Source organism: Suricata suricatta, chromosome 8 (assembly GCF_006229205.1).
Source record: "Suricata suricatta isolate VVHF042 chromosome 8, meerkat_22Aug2017_6uvM2_HiC, whole genome shotgun sequence".
In the NCBI taxonomy this organism is placed as follows: domain Eukaryota; kingdom Metazoa; phylum Chordata; class Mammalia; order Carnivora; family Herpestidae; genus Suricata; species Suricata suricatta.
The window spans coordinates 91,234,060-91,251,261 of record NC_043707.1 but is presented as its reverse complement, the minus strand read 5'-3'; the positions used below and the strand labels follow the sequence as shown (position 1 = coordinate 91,251,261).

The window sequence follows — 17,202 nt, the reverse complement described above, 5'->3', positions numbered from 1 at the left end:
CACTGGGCTCCACACTGACAGCACAGAGCCTGCTTGGAATTCTGTCTCTCTCTGTTTCTGCCCCTTTCCTGCTTACACTTTCTCATTTTTTCTCTCTCTCTCTCTCTTAAAGTAAATAAACTTAAAAAAAAGAAAAGAAAAGAAATATGTAAAGGAAGAGTATTCCAGGAGGAAGAGTATTTCAGGTTGAGAGACCTGCAAGTGCAATGACCTTGTGGCAGGAAGAGGTTTAGCTTGATTGATGACTAGCAAGAGAGTAAGAGGGTTAAAGTAGTGTAAACATGGTAAGAGTAGTAGGAAATGAGATAGACGAGGTGGTCAGGTATTAGATGATGTATGGCCTTAAAAGTCATGATAAGGTTTTGAATTATATCCTAAGTGTGATGGGAAGTGAATTGCACCTAAAACGCCCTTGAAAATGCTATTTAAATAAAAGAGCTTATTTAAGTTGCACCTTATGTTTTGTAAAATATTTAAAAACTGAGAATTGTTAATGGAAGTTATGGGATCATTTGGAAATTAAATTACTTCATAGGGGTCAGGCTTTCTTATTTCTAAAATGTGTATAAGATGACATATCAGGATGAGCAATGTAATGATTACAAATAACATAATGTGATATAAGATCCTAGAGAATTCTATTTTGAGACTTTTGTATATGAGATATATATATCAAAGAGTATATAAAACATATATGTACAGCTTAATGAGCCAGTGTAACCACCATGTAAGTCAAGAAATAGAATATTACCAGCACCCCAGGAACCCTTGCTATATGACTTTTTAAAAAAGAGCTTACTTAGTACTATAATCTGTGATAATTATCCACTTAAATGTCAACTGGGATCATGTGACCAGCCTTTTTATAGGCAAAAGGAATGTTCCCTTAAGTCCATATTTAATTTCAATATGGAAATCGAGTAGGTATCCGTTTAAAACCTATTCACATTTCAGTATCGTGATGTGCCATCTTTAAGGCACTAATTTTTAATTTTAAACAAAAGATATATCAAGTGTATTAAAAACAGATAGAGCTTGAAGAAAATGTATACATCTTCATACATTTTTGTGAAAGCAAACCTAAAGTAATAGCTTTAAGATAAAAAGCATTTGATTAAAGTAAAATAAAAGTCATTCAAAAGTTTAAGATCTTATTATAGGTTTCATTACAACAAACTGGGTAAAATGAGATTTCTTTGTTTCTGTGTGGCTTCTAGTATATTCTTAGCACTCAATAAATGTTAAACAATAAAATATGAATTAGGCTAATCACAGCACATCTAAAATATATCTTATTAAATTTGAGCCTACTTAGAATTTTATATTACAGAAACTTGACATGTTACTGATTCATGACTTTTTGTAATATTAAAAATTAAACCTATGAAATCTAGATTCATATATCTTTAAAAAATATTTTAGCAATAAACTACTAGAGAGCAAGAAATATGCATGGCCAAAATTAACAATATTTCAAAATAAACAATCTCATAGTAAAATAGGCTATCCTCTAGTGACAAACTCTACAAATTTTTTGCAAATCTATCTAAAATAGTAAAGGAAAAGAAGGGAATGAAATATAATAAATAAAAGCAAGCTATATAAAGAGAAATGATATGTGGATAAAACTAAATGGACAACATGAATAAAAATAACATTTAGAAATATCTCTTTTAAGCTGTAGTGCAGCAGTACCTGAATTATATGGCCTTTAATTTATGCACATGATGGATAGCTTGTTAAGGGGTGTATCTGTAACCACTATAATTGATAGTAGCTGAAGGCAGTCAGACCATAATTTCTATTTAATGGATGGGATAGTAAGGGAACAAAGTCTGCAGTAGCATTTTAAAATAAGTGCCTAGAAAGTTTACATTTATGTCCAAAGTAGTACCTGTATTCTAGCCTTCTTTATGTTGAATTCTTTAAGAAAAGAAAAATCAGCTGCAGTGAGATTCATATATTATTAAATAAAAATTCTGACTTAACGACTAAGTAGAAAAATATTACAATAAATGGAAAAGAATGTTCAACTAACCATTTGATGGTTCACTTTTGTGTTCTTGTTCTTTAGAGCTTGCAGGAGAAGCAAACGGGCTCATTTGACAAGTTCCAGTTGTTGGAGAGTAAGTTGTAATACTTTTCTTCCTTGTGATTTTTGTAGAATCAAATGACTGAAAATAAATATTAATTTGAGACAAAAATACTTACATTGAGAATGCCTTTTAAAACTTGCAAAATTCAAACCAGCATTACTTTCCTTGCTCTTTCTTTTCAGATTTTAAACATACCCCATTATCACCACCAAAGTGAACACTGTTTGTTCAGGTTTTGTAGCTATTTCAGGTCTCCACACTAATTACAGCATTTCAATTTGATATTTATGAAATTTTAATATTAAAGGTTTACTACCATCTTAGATGGTATTTCCAAACAGTGTGGAGATGATTGACTCTCCAATTATATCCTGATCTTTGTTGTCTGCTGGACCTTAAGTATAATTATGGGGCTAGGCAAGGGAAACTCCCAGAAGTTTCTCTTAGGAAAACACACAAGAAGTCCTAGGAAGGGTAGGTGCTGTCTTAAGCCTCTACAAAGTTGCTCTTGACAGTGACTTGTCTTAAGGATAACCAAAATAATGTTCAAACAATTGAGTATGGCACTTAAGGCCCTTGAAAATTTGGTCTATACTATATAAATCCCCTCTGCAGCTTTCTCTTCTGTGTTCCCATACACCTTGCATGTACCTCTTACTGGAGATGGTACATTTTATTTATTTTTTATATTTGAGAGAGCGAGCACACATGTGAGTATGGGGTGAGTGGAGGAAACGGACAGAGAAAGAGAGAGATAGACTCTTAAGCATTCTGGGCACAGAACCTGATGCAGGGCTCAATCTTATGATCCTCAGATCATGACCTGAGCCAAAATCAAGAGTTGAGTGCTTGGGGGTGCCTGGGTGACTCAGTTGGTTAAGCATCTGACTCTTGATTTTGGCTCAGGTCATGATCTCATGGTTCCTGAGTGAGATCAAGTCCTGGGTCAGGCTTTGTGCTGACAGCACAGGGCCTGCTTGGTATTCTCTCTCTCCCTCTCTTTGCCTCTCATGCTTTCTCTCTAAATAAGTAAACTTAAAAAAAAAGAAAAACAGCCAGCCTAAAATCATCCTTATATAAAAAAGGGTTGGGTGCTTGACTTATAGTGGCCAGTCACACACACACACACATGGTCTGGACACTGAGGTTTTTTCTTTCCAGAAACAGCTTTATTCGTGCCAGTATGGGCTCAGCAGGCTCAGATCCCCAAAAGGCTGAGTCCTGAGTGTGTGAGGGGACGGAGGGAGGAAGGGAAGGTTGCCTTTGTACAGTGTTTGTTCCTCTGTCTTCCATATATGGTAACACACAGTCTGACTGGGTGGTCCATGTTACAGAGTTGTAAGGAAAGTCACGCATGCACACAGAGCCAGGCTGTCTTCTCGTCTTGAGGTTTTTACCTCATTCCTTAGGGAGGGGCTCTACCACAAACTGACTAAGCCATTCACGTGCCCCTGGAGATAGTAAATTTTAATAATTGTTTTACATTTAAGTCTGCTCTATTAGAATTTGAGTTCCTTAAAATAAATATCATTTCTTCATCTTTGTATCCTAAAACTCAAAAATGTGTGAAGAATGATGTAAAAGGAACAGTCCAGCAACTTTGGCCAAGCCACTTTACTTTGAATACATCCTTTTGTTCATTAGTTCTCATCTAATACGAAATGACACCTGTAGTCTCAGTCACTTAGACTACACACATTGGGGCCTCAGCTCATTCTGTGATCGAGGCCGGAATGCCCCCCTTCTTATCTTCCCCAGGATCTAGTCTTTCTTTGTGCAGGTCCTCATTTATGATCCACATCCTCCTCACAACCATTATCACACTATTAACTGCTTGCTCTTCTGAATTCCCTTTAAATTATTTTCTGTAGTGCTTATTCAGCACTTACTAACTAATGTACAAAGAAAAGAACAATTGTTCTCTGAAAAACAGCAGGGAAGAGGTCTTAACAGTAGAATGGGTGTTAACAAAAATTGAGAGGAAAATGAAAATCAAGGTGGGTTGCAGTAATCTTACAGAAGGGTTCTTGTGAGGAGGAAAAGTGAAGTTTAGATAAGCAAAAATAAAGGTATGAAAAATCTGAAATTTCGAAGTGATATGAACGACATAGGCTGGATTTAGGAGATAAAAAAAGGTCTGAAGGCTTATGACGTTGCCAGCATTGGAGAATTAAACTTTCGTTTGGTAGCTGACCTGAAATAGTTATATGATTCTTCATTGCCAACTATTCTTTATTTCTAAGACACCATGGCAGAAATAGTGGCTGTATCACCTTTTTCAATAATCTTGGTATTAGTTCCAGAGTCTATGGCATCAGTTATTTTTTTTTTCAGTTAAAGTTTTAAATGATAAATACTTTTTTTGTATTGGGGGAACAAAACACATTCCATTCTTTATTTTATATATCCATGGCAGCCACAAATGTAACCAATACCTTTTTCAAAAATCAAACTATAATATCAAGTTATGACTCTAAAGCAATCCTTTTTGTAAGGTGAGAAGGTTTTAGGTCTCTTTATCAGGTGGTTATTATTACCGCTCCACCTTGAGTTTTCACCTGTTTATATGTATTCAGTCATAAACTATGACATTTATCCAATCCTACCCTACCTTCCCAAGAATTTATTGCCCAGAACTAGTTCACTGTGTATGTACAAGAAATGAAAGTTATGACCCTAATGTACGTTTATGTCTATCTGTTTTCCTATTTTATCAAAAAATTATTTTTCCAATTGCCAAATATCTAAACATTACAACTATAGATCATACATTTCTCCTTGAAAACCATTTTCTAGCTTTCATAAATTGAGTTTTTGTGTGCATACGCGCGTGTGTGTGTGTGTGTGTGTGTGTGTGTATTTTTCCCCTCACTTTAAAATACTGAAGCTTCTGTTATGCTTTCTTTTTTTGGCCATCTATGTTGGTTAAAAGGAAAAATGTCTGTCTATAATTACTATAGAAAGAGGGAAAAATGAAAATCTATCATCCCCTACCATCCCACTAAATGTTCTTCAGTACATAACATGTTTTTTATATAACTGAATATTGATATACATAAAGGCAGAATCTTCTCTAAGATTTTTCCCTCTCAAAGTTTTATCAAGGTCCTCTAACTTTAAAACCCTGAAGAGGTTAAAAGTGGCCCTAGAACCCATCTAACTCACATCAGGAACAATTAAGAAGGTTGGAATTCCAGAGAAGACCGAGCTACTAAATGAGAAGTCTGGTATTCTTTCCACTCAGCAATAAGACGGGCTAGCTACCAGCTCCTATAGAAAACAAAGAAAGAAAAAGTGAGAAGGCAAGATTTAGCTAGAGAAGGGAAAGAATTCAGGGTGTGAATAAAATTAAGGAGAGAGATATAAATAAGTCACAATTCTATAATAATTTATAACTGCCTGTAATATTTAGTGACTTTTTAGAGATATTTAACATCACTATTAAGAAAAAAGATTCTATGATCAGCCCAAATACCACCGCACATTTTGCAGTCAAATGCTCTGCCCCTGAGCTATGCCCCCACTACCGCACATTTTGTAAAGAGGTCAAACCTTGTATGTTAGCAAAACTAAAATTTGTGCATTGATTTTTCTATCCAAAAAGAGAGAAATGAATGTTCACTTCATAATTTCAAATAGGTATGACATTCTCCTTCAATATCTTTCACAAATTGTAACTTGCTTTGTCACTTTGTTTAAAGCATAGTCAACCAAAAAGGTGCCTGTATTCCATTGATTTTTACCTATTATAAACCATCTAGAAAGTACTAACTAAGGGTTCTTTTAGGATGAAATATGATGGAAAGGATCTGCTATCATTATTATGAACTACTAGCCTATAGTATCAGTGAAATATTTAAAACCCAGGTACTATAGGTATGTGGGCAACCAGAAACAAAAGAAAAATTAGGACAACTAAAGGGAGATAATTCTTTATACCTTACACTGGTTAATAACATCATGGGAATGTCTCACCCAAGATATTATTATGCATTACTAGTACTATTATGGAATTTCTATTAAAACACTCTAAATACTAGCTCGCTCGGGGACATCTCACAACTTGGGCCGAGGGTTCCTAGAACAGTCCCAGAGATCAACTAACTTCTTATCAGGTGCCACAACTATCATCCTTAATAGTTCTAATAATGTTGGTGTTTTGTTGTTATTTGTAATAGTAGTTATAGAAACAAAAGCATTTGGCACTAATCTCCATGATCTTACAGGGGTGGGCAAAGAAAGAATATAACTAATATATTAGATCTATGGTAATGGAAACATTCTATTTCTTGATTAAGTGTTTGATACACAGGGGTATACGTTTGTTAAAACTCACTGGATTGTCCACTCAAGATCTGTGGATTTCACAGTATATAAATTTTATTTTGATAAAAATATTTTAATAGGAGGGGCGCCTGCGCAGCTGAGTCAGTTAAGCATCTGAGTTTCTGCTCAGGTCATGATCTTGTGGCTTTGTGGGTTTGAGCCCCGTATCAGACTCTGTGCTGGCAGGGCAGACAGAGCCTGCTTGGGATTCTCTCTCTCTCTGTCTCTCTTCTTTCTCTCTGCCCCTCCCCCATTCACCTTCTCGCTGTCTCTCTCAAAATAAACTTAAAAAAATTTTTAATAGAAAAAATAAAACATTGGCTAAAAAAGTTGATACATTGGTGTTTCTATTTGTGTTCATTATGGTTCCATAATTTAAAATATTAAAATGTTAATTTTAATATTAAAGATAACACTGTTCTGTTACTCTCCTGTACTATAATCCTCAAGAAGATTTTAATGAAATATTTTCAGGGCTGTTTCCCATCATTCCTTCATATATCCACGCATTCTTCAGAATATTAAAGTGAATTCCACTTCAAATATATTTTTGTCTGTTTATTGAAGTATGATTTACATACATTAAAATGAAGTTTTCAGCTTGATGAGTTCTGACAATTGTATATTCTGATGCAACTATTACCCAAGATAGAGAACATTTCAACCATCTCAGGTTTCCTTGTACATCTGTCCACTCAATTTCCACTCCCTAACCCAGAACCACTTTCTCCTTCCTATAATCATAGATACTTCTGCCTATTCTTGAACTTCATATAAATTAATTATGTAACTTTTGTCTTGGGTTTCTTTTGTTCAACATGTTTTTGAGATCATTTGCCTTGTTGCAGGGGGGTGTAGTATGTTCCTTTTTATTGTTAAATAGTACTCCTTTGTATACCTATCTGTTCTTTCTGATACCTTCCTTTCATTATGGAATAGCAGAAGACTGCTCCCTTGGGCTTTGGTGACCCCATTACTAAGTTGTGTTTATTTGATGGTTGATTTTGCTGTACTGGGTACTTCTTTTCTTTTCCACCATACATTTGCTATATCCTGATCCTTTACCACTCCTCTTTCTCCCAAACAAACACAATGAACAAATAAAGACTTATTGGTGCTAAAAAAAAAAAAATAAGGAACATACAGCAATTATACTCCCCCACACTTGTCTAACAAGAGAACCCCAAATATAAGAAGCAACAACCGGCAGAACTGAAGGGAAAACAGGCTCAGTTGGTAGAGCATGTAACTACTGATCTCGAGGTCATGTCTTTGAGGCCCACATTGGGCATGGAGATTACTTTAACAAAAAGGAAAGAAAGGAAGAAAGGAAGAAAGGAAGGAGCTCTCAAATCAATAGCCCAAACTTCCACCTTAAGGAACTAGAAAAAGAGCAAAGTAAACCCAAAGGAAGCAGAAGAAAAGAAATAATAAATATTAATATTAAAAGGAAAACAAATGAGATAGACAATGAGATAGTGAAGATGAACAAATCCAAAGTTTGATTCTTTGAAAAGATAATCAACAAAACTTTAGCCAGACTGACCAAAAAGAAAAAAAAAAAGACAAAAGAAGATTAGAATTACTAAAATCAGGAAAGAAGGAAAGACATTACAATCAATCTTGGAGAAATAAAAGGAATTATAAGTATTATGAACAACTTACTTATAATTCCTTTTATGAACAACTTTATGTTAACAAATTAGATAACCTAGATGAAATGGACAAATTCCAAGAAATGGACAAATTCCCAGAAAAAACACAACTTAGCAAGACTAAGTCATAAAGAAATGAAAAATCAGAATATATCAACAGCAAGTTGACAGATCAACTGATTGGATCAATATTCAAAAGCTTCTAACGAAGAAAAGCCCACGACTAGAGAGCTTCACTGCTGAATTCTACCAATATTTAAAGAAGAATTGACATAAATCCTTCTCAAACTCTCTCCAAAAATCCTTCTCAAACTCTCTCCAAAAATCCTTCTCAAACTCTCTCCAAAAATAGGGAAGAATTTGTAACTCAACCTATGAGGCCTGAATTACTCTGATATCAGAACAGGAAAACACAAGAAAAGAAAACTATAGACCAATATCCCTTGTGAATATAGATGTCAAACTACTCAACATACTGGCAAACTGAAACAAGAGGTGAATAAAAAGAATTATACATTATGACCAAGTTGGATTTTGCCTGTGAAAACAAGATTGATTAAAACCAATCAATATAATACATCATATTAATGGAATAAAGAGGAAAAATCCCCACATGATCATCTCAACAAATACATCAACAAAAAACATCAGAAGAAAGAATAATGGGGAACTTTATTATGGGTAGATACAGCTGATAACCCCTGAACCCAATAATCAGATCATTTTGTGCTCCTGAGGGAATACAAATATGGTGAGGTATTCTTATAAAAAATTTGAACCAGAACCTAATCAAACTTCCAACTTTAACTACCAGTTTTACAGGAAACATGAAGAACAGAGAAATTATTTGAAGGACACTACAAGAAAAGAATCAATTAAATGCAGAATGTGGAATATGCCTCTAAAACAAATACCTCAGTTTTTTCAAAAAATAAATTATTGTACAAAAAAAAAGAAGCTGAAATTTAACAAGATTTAAGATCTATAAGAAACATTACAATATATAAAACTTGTGTGAATCCTTTTTTTAAAAGTTTATTTATTTTAAGAGAGAGAGTGAAGCACAACAGTACATGTGCAAGGAGGGGAGGGGCAGAGAGCGAGAGAATCTCCACGCTCTGCTTGGAGCCTGACATGGGGCTCGATCCCACAACTGGGATATCACGGCCTGAGCCGATATCAAGAGTCTGATGTTTAACAGACTGAGCCACAGACGCCCCTAGATCCATATGGAAATGTGAATATGGACTGGGTAAAAGATATTATTAAGGAATTACTATTAACTTTGTAAGGTATGCTAATGGCACTGTGGTTTATGAAAAAAGTCATGATGTTAGAAATGCATACTGAAGAATATCCTGATGAAATGATATGTCTGGAACTTGTAAAACATTCCAAGAAAAAATATGCAGATACATACAGGTACATAGGTACACAGGTACACACATAGGTACATATACATATATAAATAGATGAAGCAAAATTAGCAAAATGTTAATAATCGCTGAAGATGAAAGTTCATTATATTATTCTGTTTATGTTTGAAAAGTTCTGTAATAAAAAGTGAAGGAAGAAAGAAGAGAAGGAGAGACGGAGGGAGAGAAGAAAGTAGATTTGAACCAGATCGGTAAGTAAGACTATAGAATGTAAGTTATAAAATCTCCTATGGCCCTGAAATTTAAAGTTCTTTCTAATTTCAGGAGTCGGCAGAAGACTTGTCTTAGAGAGAGAAGACAAGTTTAGGTGCTAGGAATAATGAGACTTAGAAGTGTCCTACCAATAGAAAGGGAGTAATCTAGCCTGGGCATCCGTTTCTAAATTAACAAACCTCCCCCCAGAATTGGCACTGTCATTCCTTCTGGCAGCAAGCCTACTGAGTTGGCCTTGGTAGGAAGTAAGCTCCTTCTCTTCCCACCTCTACAATCCGTTTCTTCCACTTCTTCTCTGAAGTGGCCTGAACGAGACTAGGTATATGATGAGGGGGCCAATCGTCCCGATAAATTCATCTTAACTGTGATTGGCAACAATATGTAATAAATAATTCATATTTATTTCTGAAAATCTGTCTAGAAACAGTGCTAGGAGAGCAGTAACTTGAGCAACTCAAATATTGTAGGTGATGATAAACTAGAATCTTCTACTCCTCACTAACCCTCAACAATTTGAGAAGTCCAGCAAATAATGGTACTTGCAGTATACATTCTAGATTTTAAAGGAATGTCACAGGGGATGATTCATACCTTTGATTTCCCCATTTGGAGACTCAAAAGGAAAATAACTTTTGCAGAGTTGTCCTAACATCATGAAGCTTTAATTTCCACAAAGGGCTATAGTTGCTTTAGGAACAATGGGATTTGGCAGTTCCGACCTCTCTGAGAGAGGAAATAGCAGTAGATTAGAATGAATTAGGCTCCACGTTAAGCAACTGGTATATTAAGAGCCATCTCCTTTCTGGGGATAACAGAGTCTTCTTCCTTCAGTATCATATTGGCAAGGCAAAATGACCATAAAGTTACTGCTAGTTCCTCTGTAGTTTTACAGCAATTAGGTACTGTTAGAATTAGAGATGTAAGTCTTAAATGTCTGATTTTCCTTTGCATGGGCAAAGGCTGCCTCAGTAGGATCACTGACATGTGGGTAGATTTGTGGAGCCAGGCCACTTTAAGGCTAAGTTGTTACCGGAGTGGGTGGAAGCAAATATGTAGCAAAAGAGAGAATCCTAGACTTAGCACCAGAGCAAAAGCTGTCTGTTCTTATATGCGAACATAGAGCTGCATGATGAGGCAAGAGTACAAATGCAGAACTTACCAGAAATAAGTCAGAAAATAGGAGAGAAATGTTGAAGAAAGGCCCGAACTAGATGCTAGGAACCTGCATTTAGCAGGTGGTGGCCATGTGACACCAAGCTAAGTCATGCTAGCTAGGTCCCTTTGGCTTAAAGGTATAGAATTGGGCCAAACATAACAATGTATTTTTCTAATACAGTATATTAGCTGTAGTGTTGGCTACCTGAACACATCCTAATCTGAAGTAAAAATGGATAGAAAGCCTGCCATGATGACAATTGTACTTCATGAAAAGGATGAATTCCTAGATGGCTATTCTTTGTTATTCAAATAATATTACCATCTCCCAAAGAACGGTTTGAGGGCAGGAAAGAACAGTATTTCATCTCAAGCCGGACTACTCGTCTACCAAAATGCCATTCTGACCAAAGAAACAGATGCAGAATTACAGTCACAGCTGCATTCTGTACAGAACAAGTTGGATAATGGTACTCTAAATTGCTAATTATACTGCTAATGATTTTTTTAGTGGCATTGCATTATATTGCCACTTTTGTTTAAATTTTTTTAAAAAAGCATCTAGGAAGTTTTAAAAATGGTAAATTGTTAAATATCAGTGAGTCTTCCAAAGAGAAATTCGATATAATATCCATTTCTTAAAATGGCACTCTCATATGGGATTTTGTAGGAGTGCCATTTATTGACTAGCTATTTGTTTTCATGTACTTTTTCATCAATTTATTTGCATTTAAGATTACTGAGGCCATAAGTATCTCAGTATTAGTATTTGTATCTAGCTCCATAGTTGGTATGAAAAGATAATAAACCAACATATGTCATAATATGCTGGCACTGGGAATGTACTATGACTAGATTTACAAATAGTAACAGCAACAGTACAATTTTATTTTTATTGTGACAACCATGGTGAAATTTATTACAGTGTTAGTCTTTTATTGTTTAATTATGCTAACATAGCTGAGGGAGGTAATTACATTTTTGATATAAAAATGCTGTTAATGTTTTTATTCAATTTAGCAGATTATAGAATGCAGATTAAAGCACTGCCATTGTTCCAAATTGTTTCTTGTGCACATAAAAGGCAGAATTTTTTTTTCCACAAACAGTAAATTAATTTCTACGGAATTATTTTATCAAGGTTTCTAAATAATTTGCCTCTTAAATGAAAACCCTAATCTGGCCAGGAACTTCAATACATTAGATTTACAAAAAATATTTTACATAGAAAATGGTGTACCAATCCCGACTTTGTCACAATGTTTTTTTGAAAAACTTTCTAATTATTAAGGTAAATTTGTTATTAAAAATTAAAAATACATTCTTGTCATGCAATTACAAACTCACAGGTAAATACTTACTTTTGCTTCTACGAGATGATCCAATTTCAGTGATCTCTTAACACTGCAAACAAAATATTTAAAGAAATCTTAGATTTATATACTTTAATTAGTCAAATACTTAAAGAGTGATAAATATAAATAAAGATTCTGAGTTACTTTGCCAACTAAAGCAGAAAACCATATGAAGACAGCAAAGCAATTTTCACGGCTATGAAATTGGGTTTTTTAATAGCATATTTCAATATGGAATTGTAATGAAATATTTAAATTGATTTTTATATATGGTTTTACATACATCTACTATTGTACAGTTAAGCACTAAGGTCAAATTATGAAGTAATCTTAGTAAAAATTAACATGTTTGTTTGAAAAGTATCACTACTGAAAAATTGTACATAAGGACAAAATAGTTTATACACCCTTAATGGAGATGCTGAAAGTATATTTTTATTTGCAGAAATAATGCACTAGGTATTAAAATAAAGGTATGAACAAGGTGAAAAAAGTTTTGCCCATTATTCTACCTTTAAACATGATTCAGTGCTACCAGACTATGACTTAACTGAGGAACAGATGCTCTATGTCTTTATAAGTCCCCAATCCATAAGAAACTATTTTTTGTCTCTCTCACTAAACTGATTCAGGAACATGCCAGGCTCTCTCTGCGCAAAATCTGTTCTGCTAAACTGGATGCCCAGCTGTTGGTGACAATGCTTAGAAAGGAAAGCTGAATATTTATAATACTTTATTTCGTACAGCTGTCTTCTAAAGAGCAGTCATCAACATTTTATTGAATGCAGACTAAATGCTCAAAGGAGAAAAAGGTCAATATAAATTAAAACTAGTTTTCCCAGTGACAAATGCAGCATTCAAAGTACTTTGATCCCTGAGAAACAGAAATTATGTTATCTAAAATATTAGAGAATTTGAGCATAAATAAAAAAATATAAAGGGGGATTGTATCATAAAATTTGAATTATAAAAAAATCTTACATCTTAAAAAATGACTATTCTTAAATAAGTGACTAATGAAGTTTTGTTTTTCTAATGACTTTCAAACAAGTGACAAGAATAGGAAAAAACAGAAGAGATGGACAATTTACAAACATTATGGAGTAGCAAATATTAAATACAAAAATTTAACCTATCACTTAATTTTGCTATTACATATGTTAGCTTATCATGTAACATTATTTGAAATTAATTAAATCATTTTGAAAATTTACTTGTATCTTTTAGAAGTTCACCTGAAATCAATTTAATGTGAATTTTCAATGTAGCAGGAAGAGACTAGAGCTATGAACAAATAAAAATAGCAGATGATCCAGAAAAGTGTGTGTGTGTATACATATATATAGATTTGGAATATATAGTACCATATTCAGGTGTGTGACATGTTTTAGTATTTTATTTTAATTTATTTTAAAAGCTTTTCTTAATATTTATTTATTTTTGAAAGAGACAGACATAGTGCAGGTGGGGGTGGGGGACAGAGATGAAGACACAGAATCTGAAGCAGGCTCCAGGCACTGAGCTGTCGAGCCGGAAGCAGGGCTCAAATCCACGAACCATGAGATCATGACCTGAGCCAAAGTCAGATGCTTAATACACTGAGCCACCCAGGTGCCCAGGTTTTAGTATTTTATAAAATTTCAAAAGTAGAAATAAAAATTAAAATATACAGCACAGCATTTTTTATACTTTGGTTTTTTTAATTTTTAATTTAAATTTTAGTTAACTACCCTTTGTTTTTAAATACTAAGGTGTAATACTACCAATTAGAAGGAAACAAACCCTACTCTGTTATTAACTGCTCAAAATATTATTGCTTTAACATTGATGATTAATTTAAAAGGTTTCCAGTTTAGGTCCTAGTGTTGATCTAAGAGGCCTAAGGAAATACATAAAAGGAACAAGAAAAGTTAGACTGATATTTTCTATGATAAATCTAAAAACATAATTTATTGTGGATGATATGGTTTTCAGATAATTCAGGAATCTGTGCCAACCCCTGGTAATATTTATACAAATCATGAAAATATTTAATAGATAAGACTAGGAGAAATCTACAAAATCACTTAGTTCATCCAATAAGAAGAGTTGGTGTGACATGCCTACTGTCACACAGCTTGAAGGGGAGAAACTCAGATCTCAGGTGCTGTGCATAATAAATCCGTCGAACTGAGTGGGAGGAGTTAAAGAAGGGGTAAAGAACAGCAAACCTACTAAAGGATTTTATGACAATCTATTTTTACTATTGTATTAGACCTGGGCCCATTGACAAAATATATTATTAAATTAAACATGTACTGTAAGTCTTTACCTTTTTTAAAAACCACTCTTTTATCCACAAACAACTGTGATATAAACATGAAATTAGGTTTTAAGAGAATGAGGCTAATAGGAACATAGAGGAAGAGATGGTTGAAACATATTGTAAAGGAAAAACATACAAAACTTGATTAGATATATGGAATAAATATTTTCCTAAAGTATTTACTCACTTGCCACCACTATTAGTTGGCAATTAAAAGCGATATATTTCCAGGACTTCTATAAATTTATATGTAGCTTTTGTGGTTACTACGTTGGCTTAACAAAATGGACACCCCCCCCCCCAAAAAAAGCAAATGACTCAAACGGACATTTCTCCAAAGAAGATATACAACTGAACAATAAACATGAAAAAAATATTCAGCGTCCCTAATATTAGGAAAATGCAAATCAAAATCACAATGAGATACCATTTCACAACCATTAGGATGTCTACTAACAAAAACCCAGAAAAAAACCAGAAAATGTTGGCTAGGCTATGGAGAAGCGGAATGTTTGTGTACTGCTGGCAGGACTGTAAAATGGTAGAGCTGCTGTGGAAAAGAGTCTGGCAATTCCTCAAAAAGTAAACGTAGAAATGCCATATAATTCAGCAATTCCACTTCTGGGTATATATGCAATGGAACTGAAAGCAGAGACACAAACAAACAGGTATTTGTACACGCATGTTCATAGCAGCATTACTTCTGATGGCCAAAATGTGGAAGCAATGCAAGTGTCCATTAACAGATGAATGAGTAAACAAAAGGTAGTACAGATACACGATGGAATATTAGCCTTAAAATGGGAAGACAGTCTGACACATGCTACAACATAGATGAACATTAAAGACATTGTACTAAGTGAAATAAGCTAATCACAAAAGGACAAATAGTATATGATTCCACTCAAATTAGGTACTTAAAGTGGTCAAATTCATAAACACAGAAAATGGGCGGGAGGGTGAATAGGGAGTTACTGTTTGATGGGTATAAAGTTTCAGTTTTGCAAAATGAAAAAGTTTTAGAGATAATGATGGTGATAGTTGCACATGTGAATATATTAATGCCACTGAACTATACACTTAATGATTAAAATGGTAAACTTTACAAAAATAAAAAGAGTAAAAAAATGGCAAATTTTGTTATGTATATTTTACCACAATTTAAAAATAAATACTTTTTAAAATAGGCACCTATCTACTGTATCCTAGTTTCTTCCCCTTCTTATAATCTCTACAGGTTACTTTCTACTTCCCATCTACCAATATTTATACCTATTCCCATAATTTAACTACTGTGCTCCATTTTTAGCTGTACTAAGTTTAGATTCATTGGGATCAAAATTCTGGTTGCTACTAGCATTTTGCTCTTGAGCACTTAAGAAAGATAAATACATCTGACAGGCAATTTCATATGAAGAGAAATAGAAAGTAACTATGTTGGTAGGATTTAGTCATATTACTAAGACTATCCTCCCCTATTTTATTTAACTTGTCACATGATAGTATGCTGAATAAGATCTTCTGATTCTATCAGAAGAACAAGAAGAGAGTTTCATTATACAACATTACTAACACTGGTGACAATATTAAAGAAATTAATCTAGAAAATATGAACTTCCATTCAATTTCTAATAAAGAACCAGGGATGACACCTCAAAAACACAAAATTACATGCTCTGAGCTTCTCTTTAAAACACTGGATTAAATATCATTTTAAATAGCAGAGCTGAGCGTAAGAGTGTATGTGTAGGGAGAGGGATAAACTTAGTAAAGCAAATAAGACTCAGAGAGCCTTGATGGTATGCCAAATTCCTCCCCTAAATTTGGGCAAATCACATAATCTCACTAAGCTTCATAAAGTTGATAATAATACTGGCCTGTACTCTAGTAGGAAATTTCTGAATGGAAGATAAAAATATCACTTACTATGTCAGTGCTTCCATTTACTTCTCACTATAATGTGATGATAATATTGCAAGAACATTTAAAGGATTATTGAGTATACTTATGAGATGCTTAGAAATCCTTTGAAGAAAGGCATTGGCCAAATTCACATCCCATGTGATTTCTTTAGTGTAAATTGATATATCTGAAATGATTTATTTTCCATTCTATACATGGGAATGAGAAAAGAAGGGAGAAGAATCTCCCATATCCTTTCTTTATTCTTCCTTTCATTCAAGCCTGGGCTCTTTTGTGTTCAACATTCATGGTGGTGAAACAACAATTCACTATCACGTATGGGTGAGTAAATGAAAATATTCCTGTTACATGTAGAAATATGGCCACCATATGAGAGCACCTAAATAAATAATTAATCCTGTTAGCCTTCATGAAAAACTGGTCTAAACTTCAACCAGTTATTGGGCAACATACGTTTTTTGTGTGTGTCAAAATCTTCCTTATCAAAAGATTAATAGAGAATTAGCTAAAGAATTCTTACAGAATTAAAGGGATATAGATGGGAATATTGACCCCAGAAGAGAAGTAAAGGTGAGATTGTCTTTGGGCTAAATAAAATAAGAAATGCTATAAGATAATTTCATTCTTAAATGAGTATTCTCAGAAATGAACATTAATAAAATATTCATTACTATTTACTCTTGTGAGCAACTTATATATACATATGTGTGTATAACCACACATACATACATACATATA

The 17,202-nt window shown here is 33.9% G+C and overlaps 1 protein-coding gene across 2 annotated transcripts in view; it reads right to left on the bottom strand.

Moving 5' to 3' along the window:
* The window catches only part of ITGB3BP (integrin subunit beta 3 binding protein), a 64,554-nt gene that overhangs the window by 32,575 nt on the left and 14,777 nt on the right, over window positions 1–17,202 (bottom strand). For both annotated transcript variants that reach the window (XM_029948339.1, XM_029948340.1), the window contains 2 exons: window positions 12,243–12,285; window positions 2,039–2,174 (listed from right to left, as the gene is read on the bottom strand). In XM_029948339.1, the coding sequence (XP_029804199.1) occupies window positions 2,039–2,174; window positions 12,243–12,285 (179 nt within the window). The remainder of the gene's footprint in view (window positions 1–2,038; window positions 2,175–12,242; window positions 12,286–17,202) is intronic.